The 27,704-nt window shown below is 42.0% G+C and overlaps 1 protein-coding gene across 1 annotated transcript in view; it reads left to right on the top strand.

Moving 5' to 3' along the window:
* AS3MT (arsenite methyltransferase) overlaps window positions 1-19,451 on the top strand; it is a 46,578-nt gene extending 27,127 nt beyond the window's left edge. Inside the window, 2 exon segments of the mRNA XM_043980416.1 lie at window positions 19,237-19,323; window positions 19,443-19,451. Of these exon segments, the coding sequence (XP_043836351.1) occupies window positions 19,237-19,323; window positions 19,443-19,451 (96 nt within the window).
* The last annotated feature ends 8,253 nt before the right edge of the window (window positions 19,452-27,704 follow it).

The raw sequence follows: 27,704 nt of genomic DNA, 5'->3' as shown, positions 1-27,704 counted from the left end.
TTGGCTACATTCCATAAGTTTTGGTATGTTGTCTCATTATTGTCATTCTCATGGATGAAGTTATGAGAACCATGACATCAGGAGGTGATATCATGATTTGCACTGAATTGGATTTAAGTGAGGGAGGGCTGTGCAAAGTCGCCAGCCTCTCTCTGTCGTCCAGAGCCATCTGGGTCCGGTGGCAAGATATACATCAGGACAACTGGAGATGGCCCCAAATGTTTGAGGCAGTCAGGGTTAAGTGACTTGCCCAGGATTACATAGCTAGTAAATGTCAGTCAAGTATCTGAGGCTGGATTTGAACTCAGGTCCTCTTGACTCCAGGGCCAGTGCTCTATCCACTATGCTACCTAGCTGCCCCAGAATTGCCAAAACAACATTACTGTAGCTCAAATCTGACCGTAACACTCCTCAAGATTCTTCCATGGCTACCTATTGCCTCTGGGATAAAATACAAACTCCCCTTGATATATTCACATTACTCCCTTACCTTTTGGACAAATTGGCCTACTTGCTGCTCCCTGAACTTATCACTCCATTTCCTATCTGTATCTTTCTTTAGACTGTTCTCCATGCCTTCTTCCCATTCTCTGTCCTGCCTCCCCCACCAACTTCTTCCTCCTAGAATCCTTAGGTTCCTTCAAGTCTGGATCAAATGCCTTTCCTGATCCTCTTAATTTCTTGTTAACATTGTCCCCTTCCTCAAATTATCCTTTATTTACCTCTCCATCTACCTATTGTGTTGTTGTTCTTTAGTCATTTTTCAGTCATGTCTGACTCTTCACGACCCCATTTGGGGTTTTCTTGGCAAAATTACTGGAGTGGTTTGCCATTTCCTTCTCCAGCTCATTTTAAAAATGAGGAAACTGAGGCAAACAGGGTTAAGTGACTTGTCCAAGGTCACCCAGCTAGTAAATGTCTGAGGTCAGATTTGAACTGAGGGAGACCTATCTTCCTGACTCCAGCCCCTTCACTCTATCCACTGTGCCACCCAACTGACTGTTGTATTCCCCCACAAAATGGAAGATCTGGAAAGACAAGAACCATTAGTAATGTTCTCTTATATCCGGAGCATTTGGCATAGGCCCTATACAAAATCAGTGCTTGGTAAATGCAGGTCACAAAAGCATCGTGCATGAATACCCATGGAGGTTCATTGGTAATCTATCTTTGTTGGTTGAAATCATGCTTTCATTAGAATCATTCATCTTTGTTCCATCTCAGTACACTCTAGAGAATCTCAGTTCTGAGAAACCTCAGAAGGCCCTATATTCCAGACAGTAGAGCAATATCCCTACTCCCCTCCTTTCTGAGAATTTTGTTTTCAAAAGAACCTTAACACTCCTAGTATCCCAGTCAAAGTCTTGCTACATAAACTAGACTGCTAGAAAGTGTTTCTGGGTCATCCACTAACCTTTTCCTCATTTTTTATCATATGGTATATGCAGATCAAGGGGATTGGAAGGAATCTTGACCTTGGATATGATATGTAACATCATCACCCACATTTGAACGGGTTTATCTCAACAGAAAACCTCTCGTGTGCTGCTTTGCCATCCCTCTTTCAACTTGCAGATGTGCTAATGTCTTTAGATCAGTTCCAAGTCCATGAAATGGGAATAATTGATAGTGAAGGAAGATAAAAAGCAAAACAGCTGTGTGTCCTAGAAATGTAACCTTGTGCATCTGGGAGGGAAAAATGCGCTTATCCACTTAATGGAAGACCTTTAAAGATAAATGAATGAACTATGAAGCAGGCTGACAAGGAGCTGCTGCACATGTTTGTTTCTTCCTGTTAACTGCTGCTGTGTTGTAGTGAAGGCTGATGGCTCTGCTTAGACTTCGGAGGCTGGCTTGGGATGTGTGGAGGAGATCGGAGAGGGGTCTTTTTCAGCTCTGGACAGTGAACTGATTTTTTATTATTCAGAGAAGCAGACCATTAAAATCTTGGGTTGAAACAGCAACTTCTCAATTGATGATGCAGCTCAGGATTTGCACCTTCTCACCTGCCCTTGGTATCCATGCTTATCCATTTTGCAGAATCCTAGAATATTATAGCAGGAGGATAACTTTGGAGCTGATCTAGTCTGGAGCTTCCCCAGAATGTTGGGGCAAGAGGAAATTATTTGTTTAAAGCTCAAAGTCTTTGGGGTAGGTGTGAGGCAAGTCAGTCAAAAAGCTTTTATTTAGTGCTTACTATGTGCTAGGTAGGCAGCTAGGTTGCTCAGTGGATAGAGTTCTGGGCTTGCAATCAGGAAGACCTGAGTTCAAATCCAACCCCAGACCCTTACCAGCTGTGTGACCCTGGGCAAGTCACTTAACCTGTTTGCCTTAATCCATTGGAGAAGGAAATAGCAAACCACTTCAGTGCCAAGAAAACCCCATGGAGAATATTGGCATGCTATGGTCCACAGAGTCACACACACAAAGGGTCATCCATGACTGAATGACTGAACAACAACAAATGCACTAGGTACTGTGCTGGGGGTGGGGGTAGAAATACAAAGAAATGCACAAACAAAAACCAAATCAAAACCCTCACAATCCCTGCTTTCAAGGATTCTGCATTCTAATAGGGAGATAATATGTAAATATCTAGTTATATGCAGGATAAATACCAAGTCTATGAAGATAATTTGAAAGAGGTAGGCATCAGCAACTGAGGAGACCAGGAAAGGCCTACTGCAGAAAGTGAGATTTGAGATGAATCTTGAAGGAATTGAGGGAAACTACGCAGAAAAAGTAGAGGGAGCTAGGTGGGACAGTGGATAGAGCACCAGACCAGACCCAGAGTCTGGAAGAGCTGAGCTGAAATCCTGCCTCACAGAATTACTAGCTGTGTGACCCTGGGCAAATCATTTAACCCCCTTTGCCTCATTTTCCTCATCTGTAAAATGAGCTGGAGAAGCATATGGCAAACCGCTCCATTATCTCTGCCAAGAGTCGGACATAACTGACAAATGAATGAACAACAACAACAAAGCAGAAGAAATGAGTATTCTAGAGATAGAAGACAGCTAACCCCAAAGCATGGAGATGAGAGATGGGACTATGTTGTGTCCACAGAACAGCAGAGAGGCCGGTATGGCTGTGTCGGGTGGGGTAAGGTATAAGAAGGCCAGAAAGGTAGCAAGGGACCAGCTTAAGAACCTTCAGCATCAAACGGAGAAGTGAACAGAACCTGGAGAACAAAGTATGTTACAACAGCAAGATTGCAAAAAGGTCAATTTTTTTTTTTGTGAGGCAATTGGGGTTAAGTGACTTGCCCAGGATCATACAGCTAGTAAGTGTAAAGTGTCTGAGGCCAGATTTGAACTCAGGTCCTCCTGACTCCAGGGCCGGTGCTCTATCCACTGTGCCACCTAGCTGCCCTGAAAAAGGTCAATTTTGAAAGATTTAAGAATTCTTGATCAATGTGGGTGATCAACCATGATCCTAGAGGGCCCATGATGAAAAACGTGACCCGCTTCTGGACATAATATGCAGAATGACGGACTCGTTTTTGCACGTGGGCAATTTGGGAATTTGTTTTGCTCAATTATATGCATACATATATACACACATATATGTGTGTGTGTGTGTATATATATATATATATATTCCTTACAATGTTTTTTCTTTTCTTTTCTTTTTCCCAATAGGAGGATGAAGAGAAAATAAATGCTTGTTAATTGAAAAAAGGATTGCCAGAGTTTTTACTGCTAGTGGAGTCCAGGCTTGGGAGGAGGGGAGTTGGAGTATCTGTGTTGACCCTGATGCTCCCAAGCTGAGCCAGAGTTACACAGATCACTGCTGCCCATCACACTACACTACAAATACTACGGATACAAAACCAGAAATGAAACCATCCCTACTATCAGGAGGCTTACGTTCTGAAGAGAAGGGGATGTACAACACGTAGACAGATAAACAAAGACAAGGCAATTTGAAGTGTGAACAAACACTAGCAACCGTTTGGATTAAGGAAGACTTCATGGAGGAGATGGTACCTGAACTGAACTTTTTTTCAAATTAATTTTCTTTCTTTTCTTTTTCTTCAGTGGTTTTTTTTTTTTTTGGTGGGGCAATGAGGGTTAAGTGACTTGCCCAGGGTCACATAGCTAGTAAGAGTCAAGTGTCTGAGGTCACATTTGAACTCAGGTCCTCCTAAATCAAGGGCCGGTGCTTTATCCACTGTACCACCTAACTGCCCTTTTCTTTTTCAATGAACAAAAAAATCTCTTTTGTCTCTCTCTCACCTTTTTTCCTTTCTTCTCCCTTCCCTCAGCCCCTGTTCTCAAGCATCTTACCCCTTGGGAAAATAAAAAGAGCTAGGTGTTGTGGTGAATGCTTGTAATACCTGTTGGGGGGGGGGGAGATTAAGGCTGGTAGATCACTTGTGTTTACAGTTCTGAGCAACTAGTAGGGCTAAAGCCAATCCATACCAGGTGTGACTCTAATATAGGGAGGCAGAGGTTGCCTTGAGAGGGTAAAAAATGGACTGCTACCAATCAGCATTTGGGGAGCGGGTATGTGGGTGGCTGTCGCACTTCCAGTCTGGGTGGAATGGGGAGATCCAGTCTCAAAAATAAAATATAAGGAAACAAAACCAAAACCCTTATATCATACACATACACACACACACACACACACACACACACACACACACACAATTAAGCACAACAAACTGCTGTATTGTCCACGTCTAAAAAAAATGCCTCGTTTCTGTACCCCAAGTCCATCATTTCTCTGTCAGGAGGTGTGTAGTAAGCTTCATCATTGGTCCTCTGGACTTGTGGTTGCTCACTGGGGAGAGCTGAACAATGAAGGAAGCTAGGGATTCTAAAAAATGGAATTAAGGAGGAAGTGCATTCCAGCTCTGGAGAACAGTCTGCATTGGGGCACAGCGATGAGATGGAATGTTGAGTTTGGGGACTGATAATATGCAAGTTTGGTTGGCATATAGCATGTGTGAGCATAAAACCAGGAGGATGAAAGTTAGGAAAGTATAAATTTAGGCTTGTCCTAAAGAAAACCTTCCTTATAATTAGAGCTTCTAATTAATTATCCAAAAGACTCTATTTGGAATGGCCTGCCTCAGCAAGTTGTGGATTCCCCTACATTGGAGGTCTTTAAGCAAAGCCTGGATGTCCACTTATTAAAGATGTTGCCATGGGAATTCTTGGTGGGGAGGAATGGAACTAAATGGCCACTGGGGTCCCTTCTAATTCTAAGATCTTATGGAGTGCCAGGCTGGGGAGTTTGTGTGGGGGCAGGGACTGTTTCCCTTTTCTATTTATACCCTTGGTATCTAGTGAAGTGCCTGCCACATAGTGGGCATTTAATAAATGCCTGTTGATTGATAAGAATTCATCCAAAGAGGATCTGGGCCTACAAGTTCAATACAAGTCAACAATGATAGGGCAGCATGACTTCATATGTATAAAGAGTATCAGATTGCTTGCCTTCTTAATGGGTAGGATAGAGAGAGATAGAGAGGAAAAGAATTTGGAACTCAAAAATCTAAAAAAGAAAGAATTTTAAAATAAATTAATCTAAAAAATAAAACCCACAATGATATGGTAGTTTAAAAAAGCAAACAAAGAAAATGAATGTAATATTTAGGCTTCATTAAGAGATGAGGAATAGTCTTAGTATATCCTGACCCTGTCAGACCATATCTAAATTTCTGGGTTCAGTTCTGTGCACTACATTTTAGGAAGGACGCCAATAAGTTAAAGAGGGTATCTAGAGGAGGAAAATCCTTCACTGGAGACTCTCAGGCAAAGGCTACATGAGCAATTGGTTTTTTTTTTTGTTTTGGGGGGTTTTTCCCCATATAAATATTTGATTATTTTCCAGTTACATTTAGAGATAATTTTCAACATTTGTTTTTATAAGATTTCTAGTTTCAAATTTTTCTCCATCCCTCCCCTCCCTCCCCCCTCCCCAAGACAGCAAGTAATCTGATATAGGTTATATATGTACAATCACATTAAACATATTTCTGCATTAGTTATGTAATGAGAGAAGAATCAGAGCAAAAAGGAAAAACCTCAAAAAAGAAAAACAACAACAACAAAAACAATAGAGATAGTATGGTTCAATCTACATCTAGATTCAACAGTTCTTTTTTTTTTTCTGGATTTGGAGAGCATTTTCCATCAAGAGTCCTTTGGAGTGGGGCAGCTAGGTGGTGCCGTGGATAGAGCACCGGCCCTGGAGTCAGGAGTACCTGAGTTCAAATTCGGCCTCAGACACTTAACACTTAACTAGCTGTGTGACCCTGGGCAAGTCACTTAACCTCAATTGCCTCACTAAAAAAAAAAAAAAAAGAGTCCTTTGGAACTATCTTGGACCATTGTATTGCTGAGAAGAATCAAGTCCATCACAGTTGATCAACACACAATGTTGTTGATACTGTGTACAGTGTTCTCCTGGTTCTGCTCATCTCACTCATCAGTTCATGCAAGTCCTTCCAGGTTTCTCTGAAATCCACCTGCTCATCATATCTTACAGCACAATAGTATTCCATTACATTCATATACCACAACTTGTTCAGCCATTCCCCAATTGATGGGCATCCCCTCAATTTCCAATTCCTTGCCACCACAAAAAGAGCAGCTTTAAATGTTTCTACATGTGGGTCCTTTCCCCTTTTTTATGATCTCTTTGGAGAAAAGTCCTAATAGTGGTATTGCTGGGTCAAAGGGTATGCAAAGCTTTATAGCCCTTTGGGCATAGTTCCAAACTGCTCTCCAGAATGGTTGGATCAGTTCACAGCTCCATGCATTAGTGTTCCAATTTTCCCACAGCTTCTCCAACATTTATTATTTTCCTTTTTTTGTCATATTAGCCAATGTAATAGGTGTCAGGTGGTACCTCAAAGTTGTTTTAATTTGCATCTCTCTAATCAATAGTGATTTAGAGCATTTTTTCATATGGCAATAGATAGCTTTGATTTCTTCATCAGAAAGCAGCCTGTTCATATCCTTTGACCATTTCTCAATTGGGGAATGACTTGGATTCTTTTTTTTTTTTTTACGGGGCAATGGGGTTAAGTGACTTGCCCAGGGTCACACAGCTAGTAAGTGTCAAGTGTCTGAGGCCGGATTTGAACTCAGGAACTCCTGAATCCAGGGACGGTGCTTTATCCACTGCGCCACCTAGCCGCCCCATGACTTGGATTCTTATACATTTGATTTAGTTCTCGATATATTTTAGAAATGAGGCCTTATTTATAAGAAGTACTGGCTATAAAAATTGTTTCCCAGTTTTCTGTCTCCCTTGTAATTTTGGATGCATTGCTTCTGTTTGTGCTAAAACTTTTAAATTTAATGTAATCAAAATCATCCATTTTGCATTTCATAATATTTTCTATCTTATGTTTGGTCATAAACTATTCTCCTTTTCAAATATCTGAGAGGTAAACTATTCCTTCTTCTCCTAGTTTACCTATGGCATCACCTTTTATGTACATGACCAATTCTTAGGAATAATGTAGAGGTGCCTCTTGTTCAGGTATGGGCTGGTCTAGATGGTCTATGAGGTTTCTTCCAGCCTAAATCTGTGAAACAGGGAGCCACTGAAGGTTTTTGAGAAGGAGAGTTACATAATCTGATTTGTGTCTTAGGAAGATTATTTTGACAGCTGTGTGAAGGGTAAATGAGAGTTTTGTTGTTGTTCAGTTGTGCCTGACTCTTCGTGATTCTATTTATGGTTTTCTGGGCAAAGATACTGGAGTGGTTTGACATTTCCTTCTCCATTTCACTTTACAGATGAGGTAACTGAGGCAGCAAATAGGGTTAAATGACTTGCCTATAGTCACACAGCTAGTAAGTGTCTGAGGCTAGATTTGAACTCATGTCTTCCTGAGTCCAGGCTCAGTGCTCTATCCACTAATTCAGGAGAGGGGAGAGGCTAAAGCCGGGGAAACAAATTAGGAGGACCATAAGATTGTAGGATCATAGATTTAGAACCAGAAAGGACCTTATACTCCATCTAGTCCAACCTCTTCATTTTGCAGATGCAGAAACAGGCCCAGAAAAGTTAAGTAATTTGCCCAAAGTCTCACAGGTAGTAAGTCGCCAAACACAGTCCCGACTATAAATCCAGTTCTCTTGCCATTCATTGCTCAACCATGTTTTCTGATTATTGCAATAATTCACAGAAGAGTTGATGAGAACCCAAACTAGGCTGGTGACCAAGGGAATCGAGAAAAGGGGGCAGATATGAGAAATATTAAAGAGATAGAATGAACGAGCCTTGGCAACTGTTTGGAAATAGTGGGAAGAGGGAAGAGTTTAGGATATTTCTAGGTATGCAAGCTGAAATGACTTGGGAACATGATAGTGCTGTCAATGGAAATTTTCCAAAGGAAAATTCCCACAGGACTTCAGCGCAAAACTAAAATCCAGTTAAAATAAGAATTTTTCCATTTCCTTTCCACTTAGTCTTGAACCAGATTTCTCTTGCAGTGGAAGGATCAGGGTGTGCTAATTGGACAAGTTATTTATATCAAGAGATCTAGGGACAGAAGAGATGGAAATGTAACTGGTTTTAATTGAAGGTTAATTATCTTCTGGATGTGATTGGACATTAGATATTGGGAGGCTCAGTTCCTGGGGAAATAGCCCTTGATTTCCAACTCTTCTACCTATTTGACTGGATTTGGGCTCATAAGAAGAGTTAGGGATAGGTTTTTATCTAGTAAAATAGATTTCTGAATGTCAATGTTTGTTTCAATTACATTTTCATTCTCAGTGCCATTGTTAGAAAAACCAGGGGAAGGTAAAGTACATTGAACTTGGCACCAAAAGAATTTCTCCTTTTTTCCTCCCATTTTCTTCTCAAGCTTAAATTGAGGGGATGGAAGGGATCTTAGTATTGAATAAGCAGAGAGTATACTTCTGTAATAGTTGGAGAATCATTGGAATCTTCCTTTCTTCTCCCACTGGCATCTCTCTAGTCTAGGTCCTTATTACTTCTCTGTTCTTGTTCAGTCATTTCCAACTCTTCATGACCCTATTTTGGGGTTTTCTTGGCAAAGATATTGGAGTGGTTTGTTATTTCCTTCTTCAGTTCATTTTACAGATGAGGAAACTGAGGCAAACAGGGGTAAATTACTTGCCCAGGGTCGCACAGCTAGTAAGTGTTTGAGGTTGGATTTGAACCCAGGTCTTCTTGAGTCCAGGCCCTGCCCTTTATCCACTTTCCCACCTAGCTGGGAAATATCTTTTCCTTTCTTTTTTCTTTTTCTTTTTTTTTTTTGCAGGGCAATGAGGGTTAAGTGACTTGCCCAGAGCCACACAGCTAGTAAGTGTCACTTAATATCTTTTCTAATAGGTCTCTTTGCCTCTGGCCCTACCTTCCTACTTGGCCCCTTCCCATTTAGAATATTCTTCAGATCACTGCTAGAGTCATCTTCTTAAAATAGTCCTGACCATGCTTCTGTCTGGGAACCTTCTCTGGCTCCCCATGACCTACTAAGTAATGTACACACTCCCTGGCTTGGCATTCAAGAGAGGCAGAATTGTAATAGTGACAAGAATATTAGATTTGAAATCAGGATTCAAATTCTGATACTGATACTTACTAACACTGTGACCATAGGCAAGCCACTTACTCTCATGGAACCTCAGTTTCTCCATTTGTAAAATCATCATAATCATATTTACACTATCCTGTTTATAGGGTTTTTGCAAAGAAAACTTTATAGACCTTAAAATGTTGTATAAATAGGGGCGGCTAGGTGGCGCAGTGGATAGAGCACCGGCCCTGGATTCAGGAGGACCTGGGTTCAAATCCGGCCTCAGACACTTGTCACTTACTAGCTGTGTGATCCTGGGCAAGTCACTTAAGCCCCATTGACCCGCAAAAAAAAAATGTTGTATAAATATGAAATATTATTAAAGGTAGTTAAAAGTGGAGGCCTGGCATTTAGAAGAAAGATTAGAAGCAAAGCTGGAAGTCATTTGTTTAGAGATGATAGCTGAAATCAGGAAATCTGATGAGATTACTGAGAAAATGTACAGTGAGAGAAGAGAATGGGGTGAGAAGGATGGGGTCTTGGTGGTGGTGGTAGGGAAAGAGACCAATGGCTAGTATGCAGAAGATGGATATTGGTCTCACAAAGGAGACTGAATAGGAACAGTCTAACAGGTGGAGGAAGATTAAGAGAGGTGTCACAGAAGCCAAGAGAAGTATACCCAGAAGGCAGAGGTTGTCAACAAACTTGGGCAAGTTCATGAGCTGTAGGAAAGAGAGAGTAAGGTGGAAAGATTAAACATGGGGCAGGAACAAGGAAGGGACAAGGGGGCAAACTCCCAGAGAAGTTGGGAAAGCACAGGATCAAAGGCAACAATAGAGGGTTGGCCTTGGCAACAGGGGCCTCCTCTTTCTTAAGGACTAGAAGAAAGGAAGAGAGATGATGTACAGGGATTTTGAGTTGTATAGTAGGAGTGGAAAGGGAGCTCTCAGATGACCCCTATATTCTCAGTGAGGTAGGAGGTCAGACTTTTTGCTGAGAGAGATGGAGGAGGGGGGTAGTTGAGTGGTAGCTGAGGAAAGAAAGCCTGGAATGGCCAATCTCTGGAGTCTGATAGAGTCAGTGAGGGAAGAATAAAAGAATCACTGTGCAGCAGTAAGATTACATAGGATTAGTTAACCAATTTGTTGTGGACACAATGAATAGAATAGAATAATGTGACTTTCTTCAGCAGTATGTAAGTAGGAGCTGAGAAGATGAATAAATACATGGTGGGGGAAATTGAGTGCTGGAGCTTGGTAAGGTATGAGCAGTAATGGGACAAGGGGACAAGGGACTCGAGGTGAGAGGATAGTGTAGAGTTGAACAGGCCAACCATAATATCAAGACTGTGAATTTGAGAAAGTGAGGTCAGGGCCCAGGAGAACAGGAAGGGTTGGGGAACTGGAGGTTAGGGTGGGGATAAAGAAGAGATTTAGAAAGAATGAGGCAGAGGGTGAGAAGGCAGGAGAAAAGACTATGATCATAGAAAGGAATTTCAAAGTTCAGAATTATGGCAGGTGGTGAGATCTAAGATGTGACCATCCCTGTGGGGTAGCTGAAGTGTACAGTAAAGGTATAGCTCATAGAAGTTGAGGAGGATAAACTGGCAGGTCAGTATATTTGAGAAGATATTGATGTGTAGATTGAAATTTCTGAACAAGAGGGGTGAGGGCTGGGAGGGGGGGAATGTAAGAATGAGCGAGGTGCTAAACTCAAGTGCTCTCTGGGCCTCAGTTTTCTCATCTGTTACATGAGGAGGTTGAACAAGCTTCATTTTGGCTCTAGGTCTGTGATGGGAAGAATGATTAGGAGGCAGAGAGATGACTGAAAAAAAGGGAATGGGTAATATAGCCAAATGAAGTGAACCTCCAAGGAGCAGCTATTGGTGAATGAGGGTGGCAAAGGGAGAGTCTAAGTGCTGGTAGGGAGCACTGAGTATGTCTCTTCCTCCTGGCTCAGTACATCTGGGAATGTGAGAGAGAACCCTTAGTTACTGAAGTGAGCCATCAGGGATACAGTGTCTTCTGGAGTAAATGAAGTTTTCATTAACACCAAGTAATAGAAAGAACGCAATGTAAAGAAAGTTCATTAACAATGTGGGAGGAAGGGTTCTAAAGGACATAACAGACTAGAACACAAGGAAACATACAGAGGAGGAGCAGCACAAGATAGATAGATAGGGATAAGAATGCAGGAAGGGGGGGCAGCTAGGTGACAAAGTGGATAGAGCACCGGCCCTGGAGTCAGGAGGACCTGAGTTCAAATCTGGCCTCAGACACTTAACACTTACTAGCTGTGTGACCCTGGACAAGTCACTTAACCCCAATTGCCTCACTAAAAAAAAAAAAAAAAAAGAATGCAGGAAGGGGTCTCAGGAGGAAGAGATTTTGTTTCAGGGGATGATGACCCTGAATCACAGGACTAAGGGGAGCTGTAAATGTGCCTGCTGGAAATAGGAAGAAAGGAAAACCATTTGACAGGAGGCCTCACCTTCTAACGTCTGGTGATGGATGACTCAGCATGGAATTGGATGGTGGGGAAGGGGAGGAAAGGGAAGGTAGCTCGTTACTCCAAATACAGAGGAACTGCGGCTGAAGGCAGGGAATGGTGTTTGGGTGTCCACGTCATTAAATGATGGTGATCACTTCCCCTAGGCTATACTGAATTCATCTTCTATGTCAGCCTCATAGCTTCCTCCCAAGATGGCAGAAGACGAGGCACACCCAGAACCTACCCTGGATGTAGAGGGGGCACTCATTTCCTAATGTCCAAGTCCCCAGAAGCTGACCCCTTCTTGGTATCCTTTAGTGCCCTGAGTCTTGAGATCTCTAATGGATCTGCTCAGGATTTCATGTGGGGATAAGTTCCCTAGCACTTCGGGCTCCTCTGACTGGCTCTCTGTCTGGCTCTTAGCACAGGCCCTCTACTACTGCCTTGGGGACCCTGAGGCTCAGAATCCCCTAGAGTGTCTCTCAGCTTTAGGAATCATTTTAGCACTCAACTTGACAAACATTTACGAAGTATCTACCATATGCAGGACACTATGATAGATGCAAAGGAAATTCTAGGATTAAGAAAAAATATGGTCTTTCTTTTCCTGGAAGCTGAAATCTAATAGGAGGATAGGATATGTACAGAAATAACTTGAAACTGAATAGGACATACATGCATAGAAGGTGTACAAAGGACGTTCTTTTTGAGGGAGTTGTTATCTCAGCTGGGGAGAATCATAGAAGCCTTTTTGGAAGAGGTGGCATTTGATCTGGGCCTTAAGGTATATGAAAGATTTCAATACATGGTGAAGGGGAGGAAAAGAAGGAAGAATTCCAGGCCCAGGGTATGATATGGGCCAAAACTGAAAGGTAGGAAAGTGTAGGACGTATGCAGTGAATGATGAGTAATAGTTGGCCAAAGAATAGCACACATAGAAAAGTAAGAGTACTGTAAGATAAGACCAAAAAATTAAATAGCGGGGCAGCTAAGTGGCACAGTGGATAAAGCACTGGCCCTGGATTCAGGAGGACCTGAGTTCAAATCCAGTCTCAGACACTTGACACTTAACTAGCTGTGTGACCCTGGGCAAGTCACTTAACCCTCATTGCCCCACAAAAAAAATAAAATAAAGTAAATAGGATAGCATCTAGCTCTGTGTGTGTGTGTGTGTGTGTGTGTGTGTGTGTATAGAAGGAAACAAGCATTAATTAAACACTCACTGTGTCCTAGGCATTGTGCTTAGTGCTTTATAGATAATACCTCATTTCACTTACTGCAAAGTAAGTGCCATTGGGTTTTTTAAGTTCACTGTTTTCATTTTTAAAATTCATTTTGAACTTAAATACAAAAAGATAAAAACCCCATTTGGATGTATACAGAACAACATAAAAAGAACATTCAATAGAAAACCAAGAATTTCCATTTCCCAGTTTGCTTTTTTTAAAAAATAAACTACATAACAAATACTCCACATCTACTTTTCTATGCTTCCTTCTAAGTTTTCTTTTGTTCTCTGCTGTATACTTTTTTCCCTCCCTCCTTCCCCTACCTCATCCTAGAGAAGGTTACAGTTAGACACAAATATGTGTATATATGTATACATATATGTTAATATATGTTAAACCATACATATTTCTTTTTATCAGTTCTTTCTCTGGATGTGAATAGCATCTTCTTTCATTGGTCCTTTGTAGATGATTTGAATATTTATGATACTTAAAATGACTTAGTCATTCGAAGTTGTTCTTAGAACAATATTGATGTCACTGTGTACAACATCCTTTTGGTTCTGCTCATTTCACTCCTCATTATATCATGCAAGCCTTTCCATGTATTTTTTTCTTAAATAAACCAGCTCACCATTTCTTAAAGCATAGTAGTATTCCATCACAATCATATGCCACAACTTATTTAATCATTTCCCAATTGATGGGCATCCCCTCAATTTTCAGTTCTTTGCCACTATGAAGAGAGCTGCTATAAATATTTTAGAAAATATAAGTTCTTTTCCTTTCTTCCTAATCACCTTGGAAAATAGACCTAAGAGAGTTATTGCTGGGTCAGTGGGTATACATGGTTTTATAACTTTTGGGGCATAATTACAGACTGTTCTCTAAAATGATTAGATCAGTTCACAGTTCCATCAACAGTGAATGTGTCCCAATTTTTCCACATCTCCTTTGACATTTGTAACTTTCCCCTTCTATCATTTTAGCCAATCTCATGGATATGATATCTCAGAGTTGCTTTAATTTGCATTTCTCTAATCGATAGCAATTTAGAGCATTTTTTCATATAACTATAGAATAGCTATGATTTCTTCATTGAAAAACTGCCTGTTCATATCCACTGACCATTTATCAATTGGGGAATGACTTGCATTATAAATTTGACAAAGTTCTTTATATATTTTAGATATAAGACTTTTATCTGAGAAACTGTCTATAAAATTTCCCCCCAATTTTCTGCTTTCCTTCTAATATTGGCTACATTGGTTTTGTACAAAACCTTTTTAATTGAATGTAATCTAAATTATCCATTTCATAATTCACAATGCTATCTCTTATGATTTCATAAATTGTTTCCCTATCCATAACTCTGATAATTAATATATTCCATGTTCTTCTAATTTTCTTATAGCTCCTTTTATATCTAGGTTATGTATCCTTTTTGACCTTGGTGATCCATTTACTCATCTAATCATTTTCCTAACTGACATTTTTGTTTGCATTTTTCCAGGAGATGATCACAGATCTCAAACTCACAGAAAGGATTAAACACCAAACCTAAACAATACCCTGCCTGGGCTATGAGCAGTTGTGGCAATAAGGAAAGCTGCTCCTGTAGCTGAGGGGCAAGAACACCTCCCCACCAGCCACCTTGGGGCTGGGGAGTAGGGAACTTCACGCTTCCATTCCTGAATCTTTCCTTTCATCCCCTTCCCCCATTCAGTTAGCACACACCAAGAAATAAATTGCAAGAAGCCACATAATTCTAGAGGATGAATAAGGACAAATTAATTATTTTTAGAAGGTGCTAATTAAATTTTCACAGCAAATCACCTGAATAAAGACATGCTGAGCCAAGCAAAATGAAAAGGCCTGTGCTCTCAGAAGTAGTCAGAGTTCTGGTGCCACTTAGTGGGCAGATCTGGTAGTGAGAGGCCACCTGTGTTCCTTGGCTAGCCTGGGATGGATTGCATGTGAAATGGGGATATGCCCTGAGAGACAGGCTCAGAAATGAGGGTTTATGGAGACTTTCTAGGAAACCCTTTTCTCAGGCTTTTTGGAGGCATCTTGGACTTAATCCTGTATTTATCCATCAGGCAAAATTCTCAGAACAGGACCTACCTTTGGATGGCTGCATTTTAGAGGGGGTAGTAAGAGGTTACAACATCCTTTATCTATGAATCCAAACAGAATGTATCACAAATGAGATTGGAAAGTCAATTGAGTCATGTTCTTTCAGCCAACTCAACCTCTTGATGGGGCTATATGTGTAGCAATTATAGTCAGAGGCAATTATGAGCTGAGTCACTAAAGGAGAGTAACTGAAAAAGAACCTACCACTAGGTAAGGTAGTTGGTCAGCCAATTTATCAGCTTTATCAAGCACCTGCTATGTGTCAGGCACTGTGCTAAGTGTTGGGGATACAAGGAAAGGCAAAAGAAAGTCCCTGTTTTCAAGGAGCTCACAGTGTAGTGGCTGACTAGGAGTATTGAGTGTCATCTCAAAGGGATCCCTCCCATAGAATACCTCAGGGATCTGTCAACATTCTTATCCATTTTTTTGAATGGTGGCATATATGGCATACATATTTTTTAATGAGGCAATTGGGGTTAAGTGACTTGCCCAGGGTCACATAGCTAGTAAGTGTTAAGTGTCTGAGGCTGGATTTGAACTCAGGTCCTCCTGAATCCAGGGCTGGTGCTTTTATCCACTGTGCCACCTAGCTGCCCCCATGGCATACATTTTCAGTTTATGGTGGTACATGAAGCTTGGAGGGATAGCTAATGTATTAAACAACAGTCTAGAATCCAGAAGATCTAGACAGGTATGGATAATGGCCTGAATGAAACAGGAATGAAATTGAATTGAGATGATTGCCAAGTTCCACACTTGGGTCCCCAAAATCAAACTTACAAATATAGGATGAGGTTAAATAACAATTCTTCTTTAAAAGATATACAAGTTTAGTAGACTGCAAACTATCAATAGTATGATGTGGCAGCCAAGAAAGCAGATGCCCTTCTAGGCTTCAAGAAAAGAAGCAGAGGATCCAGAATGAGGGAGGAAAAGAGGGAGTTCTGCAATATTCAAGGCACATCTAGAGTACTGTGTTCAGTTCTAGTCATCAAGTTTTAGGAAAAATATTGACAATTTGGAGCAGACCCAGAATAGAGTGAGTAAAGGGCCAGACAACCCAACATATCAATATTGCTTGAAGGGGCTGCAGATGTATAGGGTGGGGAAGATAAGACTTAAGGGGGATACAAAAGCTGTCTTTAAGCTATCTTTAACAAATCCAATCCTTTTCCCAATTTCTCTTCCATATGACATCCCCTCTAAAGAAGTTTTGTGCCAGCAAGGCACAAGCTTCAGCAGTAGTCTTGCAATAAGACTTATAGTTTCATTATTTAATCAGCCTTTAGGTAGGATGCCATGTGGGAGAAAGATTGGACTTGTTTGGCTTGGTACAGTGAGTGAGAGCTGAAGAGAGAGTAAGATTCAGACTCAATGTAAGGCTTGATGTTATAAAGTAACAACTTTTTAACAACTAGAGATAACAAAAATTGGAATGTTTTTCCTTGGGAACTAAGGAGTTCCCCTTCATTGGAAATCTCTAAGCAAGGGTCAGATGACCACTTCTTTTTGCAGAGAGGATTCTAATTCAGGCATGAGTAGGGAGTGAGTTCACTTTCACTGGAAGTCTTCATGAGGAAATTGAATGAGAGCCTACTCTTGTTGAAGTAGTTTTGCACAAAATTATTTCTGAGGTCTCTGAAGAACTTTAAGATTCTGTGGTATATCAAAAAGCTTCCATCCTTATAACAAGATACCACTGAGGTAATAAAGACTAAAATAAGTGTCGGCTTTCAAAGCAATCCATATTTTTTGCATGAGTTGGACAAGATGGATAAGTCTATGAATGTAGAAACTGAAGTTATCCTTCCTTTATATAGGATACTCAATCAGACGCTTGGGGGAGTATTGGAACCAGTTCTGACTTCCATAGATAAAAAGAACAAGGGAGAACTTGGAGAAGGTCAGAGTAAAACCCCAAGAATCCCTCATACTTAAGCACTTCAGCTGATTTCATTGGCATGAACACTCCCATGCAGGTTCCAACTCCCCTCTGATGAACTACATGGTCTTCACGAGTTGCTGTGGCCAGCTTAACAATGAGCTTCTCTCAACCTAGCCAGGCCAGTCCTCTGATGACAGAGGGCTGTGCCTGAACAGAATCCTACCACTGAAGAAATACTAACCAAAGTCTTTCCAGCTCAATAAAGCCTGCCAAACAAAGGTTGGGCCTTGCTGGTGGATAGCCTTTAGAAACTCATGATCACTTCTATAATACCATGAGGACATTAATGTACTCAAGAATGACTAAAGCATTAGGAAACAAATGGTGAGGAAAGCTTCAAGGGAATATGGTTATCCATTTAAGAAGAGAAATTTGGGATGAAATTAATCATAGGATTGTCGATTTAGAACTAGAAGGGATCTTCAAGGTCATCTAGTTCAACCCCTTGGGCAGCCAGGTAGTGTAGTAGATAGACCACTGGCCCTCTAGTTAAGAGGATCTGAGTTCAAATCTCACCTCAGACACTTACTAGCTGTGGGACCCTGGGCAAGTCACTTAACCCCAATTGCCTTAAACATCTGGGGCCATCTCCAGTCATCCTGATGCATATCTTGTCACTGGACCCAGATAGCTCTGGAGGAGAGGGTGAGGCTGGTAACTTTGCACAGCCCTCCCTCACTGAAATCCAATTCAGTGCAAGTCATGAAATCACTCCAACGTCATGGTCCTCTTAGAGAACAAAGGACAAACAACAACGGGCCTCAAGAAAGGATTTCCCCTTTCAAGATGCTGCTAGGAATAGTAAGGACCCCATATTTTCTGGGATAGCTTATCTGTGGGCCCTAGTTGAAGGCTTGGGAAGGAACTAAATGAAATCTCAAAGTCTAATAATTCATTTCTGTGACTTTGCCTTTAAACAGTGCTGCTTTGCCAGGTCAGATTCTATAACACTTCTTACTTTCCTCAGGGTCATCTCTGCTCCCTAGAGATTGGCATTGGACTGTTGCTCCCAGAACCCAACACGAGATGGCGCTGGCAGAGAGGAAGTGACCTGAAAAGATGTCTTCCCAAACTGGTTTCTTTGCTTGAGTGGGACACAGTGAAGATCTTTCCCACATCCCTAGTTCTCAGGCCCAAAGCCATGCAATGTTATTAGGAATCAGAAGTCTGGCTCGGTTTTGGAGTATGGAAACCTCTACATTTTGTCTAAGAAATACTACACTTTATCCATTTTCCTCTTGCATTCATCTCTAATGACCAGTAGGAGTAGAGAAGCTGGTGCCTGATGTTGATGCATCTCCCCACTCACAAACCTCTTTCAGATACCCTTGAGCTTGTGCTCAGTTTCCTCACTCGTGAAAATGAAGGAATTGAGACTGAGTCACAAGGGCCCTTCCGGCTCTAAAGGGTCCTGGCTCTCAGAATCAATTCATCATGAGAATCTGAGGGACAGCTTTTGTTCTAAATGACCACTTTGATCAAAGCTGTTATTTTCCTGCTTTCATTCTATGACAGGGACTTTACTGAGAAGTTCCAAAAGGTTGCAGAGGCTTATTCATAGAGGGAGCCCCAGCAGTGGCCCGACAGGGCTCCTCCTCTGGTCATGCATAGCTGAAAAGGCCGTGGCTCAGGGCCAAAGCAGCAGCATAGCTTGCTTCTCCTGTGGATTCTTGGCCTTTCCTCCTACTCCAAGGAAGTAATTAATAGAGAACTTCACTAATTCTGTCTTGTCAGCTTGGGAATTATACTGAATGGTCCTGGCCCTAAGAAGGAATGTGACTGTAGTCAGGATGGAGGTGGGCCAGAGGGCTGTGGAACAACTGGCCCCCAAAAGGCCAATGGGAGGAGAGCAGACAGCTGGGTTCATAAATATTATTGGCTGGAGATTTTCCTTGGTGACCTCTGGCCTCTCCTCTGTGATCTGCCAGGTTTCCTTAACTCTAGACAACAACTTGGAGTTTCCTGCCAGCGCCCAACTTGGGGTCTTGTGTAAATCAGGCCCTGTTAGTTACAGGGTAGGACTCTGAGGCACCACATTGCAAATATGAAGCTGTGTTTGCATACACAGAATAAAAACCTACAGCTTGGGCTCTTGCAGCTTCATTCCAGTCTCTTTTTATCGCTGATCCTGCAGTTCCTGTGAGCACAACTCCCACTGAGGTTAATGGGAATGTTACGTGCGTGTAAGTTCAGGACTTAATCTCTGCCTGCTGAGTGAGCTTTGCTTGTCTTGGACAGACTGCTGTACCGATCCCCTTCCTCAACAGGGACATGCTATCCCATCCTTTCATGTAAGCAGGGTCATATGGTGGAGATGTCTACCAGGCAAGAGGAGGGTCAGCTTAGCGCTGTCATACCCTGATGCCTCTCCATTTGCTCTGCATATCTTGCCAGTCAGGCAACAAGCATTTATTAAGCACTTACTGTATACCAGGCACAGAACTAAATATTGGGGATTTGGTTCCCTGGAGAGACAAGAGCTCCCAAAGAAAGACAAAAAACACTCCCTGCCTTCAGTGGGCTCACATTCTTTTTTTCTTTTTTTTGGGGCAATGGGGGTTAAGTGACTTGCCCAGGGTCACACAGCTAGTAAGTGTCAAGTGTCTGAGGCCAGATTTGAACTCAGGTACTTCTGAATCCTGGGCTGGTGCTTTATCCACTGTGCCACCTAGCTGCCCCGTAAGCTCACATTCTAATGGAAGAGATGATATGCAAACAACTATGTACACACAAGGTATACAAAGGTTAAATTGGGAGTAATCTCAAAGGGAAAGCACTAATATTGAAAAGGACTAAGGGGCAGTTAGGTGGCGCAGTGGATAGAGCACCAGCCTTGGATTCAGAAGGACCTGAGTTCAAATCTGGCCTCAGACACTTGACACTTATCAGCTGTGTGACCCTGGGCAAGTCACTTAACCCCAACTGCCTCACCAAAAAAAAAAAAAAGAAAGAAAGAAAAGGACTAGAAAGTCTTCCTGCAGAAAAGTGGGATTTTAGCTGAAATTTGAAGGAAGCCAAAGAAGCCAGGAGGTGTAGCATTATGCGCTTAGTAGGGAGCAATCGGTTGGAAGAGACAGAGTGTCTTGTTTAGGAAACAGAGGAGGCTGTTGTCACTGAGTTGTAAAATACTTAGAGGGGAATAAACGGTAATAAGACTGGAAAGGGAGGAAGGGAGACAGGTTGCAAAGGACTTTATAATATCCAGAAATATGCTGACATGTGACTTGCCTCAAATCTTATCAGACGGCTAATATGTGCCTTTTGACTGTTCTGGCTAAATTGAAAGTCATTGGCCTTTACCTTTTCTGGTTTCATGTTTTATATTTTTATTTGAGGCCTGCTATTCCACCAGCCTAGGGAGTGCTGGATGAGGAAACTCCCTCCACCCATTCAGATGAGCAACTATTGCACAAGCTCCAGCCATAGGGAGTTATCCCAGGAGGAATGAGAGGTTTGGTGATAGCCAGGGTTGAATAAATCCAGTAGGCGTTAGAGGTAGGATGTGAATTTAGGTCTCCCTAGTCCAAGACTCACCCTCTATCCATTATGGCACACTACCCCTCTTGCCTCCGTTTCAGTTGTGTTTTTTTTGTTGTTGTTGTTGTTTGTTTGTTTTGCAGGGCAGTGAGGATTAAGTGACTTGCCCAGGGTCACACAGCTAGTGAGTGTCAAGTGTCTAAGGTCAGATTTGAACTTAGGCCCTCCTGGATCCAGGGCCAGTGCTTTATCTACTGTGCCACCTAGCTGCCCCGTGCCTCCGTTTCTTAGGAGGACTAAATAAAATACTGAGTGTGAAAGCATTTTGAAAACTTGAAGCACTATACAAATGTCAGGGATGATTTTTATATCAGAGTGTAGGGAAAAGAGCTTTGGAAGTGGGAATCAGGAGATGTGGGTTTGGGGGCTAGCTCTACTGCTAACAGACACTATCTGAGTGAGATTGGGCAAATCTGCAGAGTCCAGGGTTTCCTCTATCCAAATTCTATCAGAATTTGGTTCATGAAAACATTTCTACAACAAAAGGAAAAAAGAGGTCTTGGCTCCCATAAAAGCACTCAAGGTAACGAAACATCTAATATATAGGGCAGGTTTTACATCACCTCAGAATTAAAGTTAGATGCTATTGAAATCCCAACTTCTACATGAAGACAGAAAACAAGAACCAAAACCTGAGCCTGTAAACAATCAAGCTGATTCTACTTCCTTCTCTAGTAGGATCTATGCCCCATCTCTGGTCTTTCAGGCTTATAGTACCCTTCAGGTGGACCTGAGTTCAAATGTGACCTCAGACATTTACTAGATATGTGATTCTGGGCAAGTCACTCAACCCCAATTGCCTTTAACATCTGGGGCCATCTCCAGTTGTCCTGATATATATCTTGCCACTGGATCCAGATGGCTCTGGAGGAGAGTGTGAGGTTTTGGCGACTTTGCACAGCTCTCTCTCACTTAAATCCAACTCACCACAAGGCATAACATCAGCCCAATGTCTTGGTCCTCTTCAAGAATGAAGGACAGAACAATAACAACAACTCTATGTATTGAGGCCCTCAGAAAAGGGAAAGAACTTGGAACAGCTAGAAAGTTGATTCTCCTCCACCTCTTCCTTCACACATGTACAATATGCAGGTCTTCAAGTACCAGCAAACTTCCAGGTCTAGGTTTGCTCCTCCTTGCTGTGGTCTGAATGCCTTGTCATTACTGGGTTCTGATGCCTGCAGCTCCTGGCTTAAACCAAGTCCTTGATTTGGTTCAAAAACTTCTCTGCAGCTCCATCACTGCCTCTCCACTGCTGAAATCCTCTGCTTGTGCAAGTCTCTCTCCAGGGAACCAAATCCATGTTTATATATTCCCCTTCTTTCCCCTCTATGTGACTTCCTCCCTCCCCCTCCAGACCACTTGAGTTTGTGTATTGCCCTTTTACAGGGCATAGTTCTGGTGTGTGAACCAGCAGTGAACTTGAATCCATTCCAGAATGAAGGCCTAATTAGTGGGGCCACTTGCCTATGGCTTTGACATCTTGTCTAGGAACATCATACATTTTCTAAGCTACACAGGAGGCAAGAGGTGCTTACTCAGACTCCAGAGGAAGGCCTTCCTAGATGATCCTAATACCTAGATAATCGTCAGCTTTCTCCAAGTCTTTGGGTCATGGACTCTGCCAATAGCCTCTACTGTTCTACTTCATTATTGGATATTCTGAGATTCCTTGAGAGAAAGTGAGATGAGGATGTATTGAATTTGGATGTTTGTTCACAACTACCTACAACAGTTTGAGGCCTATAGCCCCCAAAAGTTTGTAATGTCTTAGACTCTATATAATCTTTTTCCTTATCTCTGTGTTTTTAGAGTTGACCAAGTGGTGTTGGCATATTACAGTCAAATCAGGGACTTTGCCTCACTTACATATTTAATTCATTAAAAGCAGAAACCTAGCAACCTGTGAAGCATTGCAGTGTCCCCCTTGGGGAGAAGCTGAGAGACCCCAGCTGTTTATGCTAATTTGACATATAACTGCCACCCTAATTGTGTCCACAGGGTAGCTTGAGCCTTCCGCTCCATCCCAGGGTGAAGAAGCCTTCCCACAACTGTGCTTTTGTGAATATTCCATGAGCATTACCTAGGAAAGCAAAGTCCCCAAATGTCAGGTCACCAGGAAGGTGGCACCTGGGAAGGCATGGTGAGGACTTGGGGGTGACTTTTAGGTTGCTTAAACTTTCTTTAAGCTGCTTATTCCTCTGTTTATTCATTTTATTATTCCTTTCAATTAGATTGACAGCAAAAAATGTAGGAAAGGATAGGCCGGGGACTTGGGGGGGACTTCCTTGAAATTTTTTTTAAAGAGGGCAGCAGCAGAGATTACAAAGCTGATTCATCCCAGAATGAGTCACTTCTTAAAGACATTTGCCTTGGTAATAAAGGACCATTACTCTCTGAAAATGCTTGCTGTTTCTGAGTCCCTTCTTCAGGTAATGAAAACAAGATGAGCACTTTATGGAGAGGGGATTGGCTTTGGCATACAAAACTATTGAGAATGCCCTATTGGAGGATCATTGTCACTGGACACCTGGAACAGACCTCAAAGGTCATTTAGCGCAACAGCTTCATTTTGTAGATGAGAAAATTGAGGCCTAGTGAGATGAGTTGATTCACCAAAGTCAAAGGATCGGAGCTTGGTTTGTTGGGAGCAGAGGAAGTTGGCAGTGTTGGGAGCTCCCCATAATCCCAAATGAACAATATTCCAGGATCACTGGACTGCACTCATAATACTATTTGAATTATATTTCTGTTTCTTAGATGTCCTCTAATCTAAACTCCTCATTTTGCAAATGAGGAAACCGAGGGTCTAGAACAGTGAAGCTACTTATCTAAGGTCACAGGATCATAATCTAGAACTCCAAACTATCAACTCCTCCCCCGCCCCCCTCGCCCAGGAACACTGGACTAGTCTAGTTACATTTTGTTGTTGTTGGGTTTTTTTTGTTTGTTTTTGTTTTGGGTGAGGCAATTGGGTTTAAGTGACTTGCCCAGGGTCACACAGCTAGTAAGTGTTAAGTGTTTGAGGCTGGATTTGAACTCAGGTCCTCCTGACTCCAGGGCCGGTGCTCTATCCACTGCACCACCTAGCTGCCTCGTCTAGTTACATTTTAATTTTTCAGTTCAACTCCCTCATTTTACAAACGATGAAACTGAGGCCCAGAAAATTGAAGTGACTTGTCTGTTGTGGAATCATAAATCTAGGGCTGGATGAGACTTCATAGGTCATCCAGATTAACTCCTTCATTTTGCAGATGTGAAAACTGAAGCCCAGAGAGGTTAAGGAACTTGCCAAAAGTTGTACAGGTAATAAGCATCAGAGGTGGTATTTAAACCTAGGTCCTCTGTACCACATTGCTTTCTCTATCCAAGATAAAGGAAATAGAGAGTAACTAAGAAATGGAGGAGAACCTATGGATTTTAGGGGTTCTAGCTCTATGAGGGAATGGTCTACAACTGCTTCTGTATCCCACAAATGGCAGAAGTGAGGATATATACCAGTCCTGGCTTCTAGGGCAGGAGATAGAGGAAGTTGTGAATGCTGGGAGCTCCCTATCCCCAAACAAGCAATACCCCAGTACCACTTTCTGGGACTAGTTGTATCAGTTTGGTTATTAATTCAATATCTCATCTTTTAGTTATGAAGGCTGGGGATCTATGGTCAAATTCAAAATAATGAAGAATGGAAGTATGATGTTGTAGGAAAACAGCTGGATTTAGAGGCAGAGAACTTGAGTTCATATTCTGGTTCTGCTCCCTGTGAGACTAACTGCTCAATAGACAAGCATTCGTTAAATGCCACCTGTGTGCTAGGTATTGTACAAGGGGTGTGTGTGTGTGTGTGTGTGTGTGTGTGTGTGTGTGTGTGTGTATGTGTGTATGTGTGTGTGGTGGGGGGGATACAAAAACAAAGAATGAAAAAATTCCTATGACAGAACTTATATTTGACCAAGGGAGATAAGTCTATATCTGTATCTGTATCTGTATCTGTTTCTGTTTCTGTTCCTACATCTAGAGAATAAATATAAAACTAGTAAATACAAAGTAGTTAAAGCCAAGTTAATTTGGGAGGTCACTATTAACTGCAGGGATCAGGAAAGGCTTCATGTAGGAGGTGGGGACTTGAACAGCATCTCTAAAGTAAAGAGAGACTCTTAGAAGTGGAGATAAGGAAGGATTCCAGGCATGGATGACAGCTATAGCAAAGTCATAGGAGACGAAATGTCATGGGTGAAGCACTGAGAGAAGTCCATTTTAATTGCATTGCGGACTACTTCAGTCAGTCAATAAGCATTTGTTAAATGTCCTCTATGTGCCAGGCATTGTGCTAATTGCTAAGGATAAAAAAAAAAAAAAAAAGCAAAAGATAGTCCCTGCCTTGGAAGACCTCATGGTCTAATGGGCCATTGTAAGTATGTAAGCAACTATGTAGAAACAAGCTATACACAGGATGAATAGGAAATAATCCACAGAGGGAAGACATCAGTATTAAAAGGGATTGGGAAAGGCCTCCTGTAGAAGGTAGTTTTTTAGCTTGGACTTGAAGGAAGTCAGGGAAAACAGGAGGCAAATGAGAGAGTGCATTCCAGGTATGGGAGACAACCAGTGGAAAAAAAAATCACCAGATCTGAGAGATGGAGTAGCTTCTTGGAAGAACTACAAGGAGGCCAGTGTCACTGGATCAGAGTGTGTGTGGTGGGTATAGTGTGTAAGAAGACTAGAGAGGAGGGGGCAGCTAGGTGGCGCAGTGGATAGAGCACTGGCCCTGGAGTCAGGAGTAACTGAGTTCAAATCCGGCCTTAGACACTTAACACTTACTAGCTATGTGACCCTGGGCAAGTCACTTAACCCCAATTGCCTCACTAAAAAAAAAAAAAAAAGAAGACTAGAAAGGAGGCTTCGAAGGAAGGGCTTTCCATGCCAAAAAAAGAAAAGGATTTTACATTTGATTTTGGAAGTGATAGGGAACCAATGAATGTGGAAAAATAGGTTGGGGCCATGTTGTGAAGGGCTTTACAAGCTAAACAGAGCAATTTACAGTTTCTCCTAGGAGCAATAAGAAGTCACTGGAGGTTATTGAGTAGAACAGTGACATAGTTAGGTCTGTGTTTATGGAAAGCCCCTTTTGCAGCAGTGTGGAGGATGAACTGGAATGGGGAGAGACTTGAGTCGGGGAGATCAATTAGGAAGTCATTGCAATAATCTAGGCTAGAGGCAATGAGAACCTGAACTAAAGGGGCAGCTATGTGAGTAAAAAGAAAGTCAGGTGGGAGAGATGTGGAGGTAAGGACCTGTAGGATTTGGTAACTGAATGACTTTGTGGAACGAGGAAGAAAGAGTGATAGTCAAAGATAATTCTGGGAGATTGGAAGAATGGTTTGAATGGATCTTCACTAGAAATAGGAAAGGTTTAGAGAATGGGAGGATTGGACACGTTAAATTTGAGGTAGTTTCAAGATCAATTGGCAACTGGTCAAGCAAGACTGAAACTCGAGGGATATTTAGATTTGTAAGGTACCTCCATAGAGATGATGGGAAGTGATGAGATAGATCATGGAGAGAAAGTGTAGACAGAGAAGAAGGCCTAGGACAAAGCCTTGGGGAACACCCAAATTGGGGGGTATGATATGGATGATGGACCAAAGAGTTGTTTGACAGATAGAAGAACCAAGCCATTTCACAAAAGCCTGGAGAGAAGACAGTATCCAAGAAAGAGAGGGTTGTCAAGAGAGTCAAATGTAACCGATATTGCCAAGGAGCCCCTCTGATTTGTCAATCAAGATATCATTGGTAAATTTGGAGAGAATGGTTTCAATTGAGTGACAAGGTCAGAAGTCATATCGTGAAGGGTTGAAGTGGAAATGGGGGCAACAAGTATAAACAACTTTTTCTAGGAGTTAGCTGAGAAAGGGAAAAGTGATAAAGGTTTTTTTGTTTTTTTGTTTTTGTTGTTTTTTAAGCGGGGCAATGAGGGTTAAGTGACTTGCCCAGGGTTACACAGCTAGTAAGTATCAAGTATCTGAAGCCGGATTTGAACTCAGGTTCTCCTGAATCCAGGGCCGGTGCTTTATCCACTGTGCCACCTAGCTGCCCCAGTAATAAAGGTTTTTAAGGATGGAAAAGGCAGGCATGTTTGAAGGCAGTGGGGAAGGAATCAATATGGAGAATTTGAATATGTGCAGGGGCATGCTTGAGGTTGCAATCTTCTAGTGAATATAAGAAGGGATGGGATTGAGAGCACAAGTAGAGGGTTGGTCTTGGCAAGAAGGACCGCCTACCTCCTTGTTAGAGACTGGAGGAAAGGAAGAGAGGGTGGGGGATGGGGTCAAAGGGTTTTGAGATAAAGAGAAAAAAGGGAGCTCACCTCAAAGAGTCTCAGTTTTCTCAGTAAGTAAGAAGCAAGGTCTTCATTTGAGAGAGGGAGCAGGAGGAGGTCTGGGTGGTCTGAGGAGAGAAGATGAGTTTGAAATAGCTTCTGTGAGGGATGAAGTAGGGAATCAATAAGGAAGGAATAACAGGATTGCCTTGCTTCTGCTGAAGATATAGCATACATTTATAATATACTCAGTCAGCATGACTGTGTGACTTACTTCAGCTTCATTTATTAGCACGTGACTGGGAGCTGAGGAGGTGGATTTGGGGAGTAATTCAGGGCCAACATTTGGCAGTAGGTGAGTTTCAACATGAGAAGAGCCCAGGAGATTTAAGAGTAAAGGACAATGTGGAGTTGACTCGAATAATTATAGGGCTAAGATTGAAAAGAAAGGAAAGTGAATCCATAGTGGGGGTAATGGCCTGAGAAAATACTGAGGGAGAAGCTTGTGGAAGAATGGTCATGAATAGGAGCAGGAGGGGTTGT

Source organism: Dromiciops gliroides, chromosome 2 (genome assembly GCF_019393635.1).
Source record: "Dromiciops gliroides isolate mDroGli1 chromosome 2, mDroGli1.pri, whole genome shotgun sequence".
Classification (NCBI taxonomy): Eukaryota; Metazoa; Chordata; class Mammalia; order Microbiotheria; family Microbiotheriidae; genus Dromiciops; species Dromiciops gliroides.
Note: the sequence above shows the minus strand (reverse complement) of the source record. Positions and strands in the feature narration are given on the sequence as shown.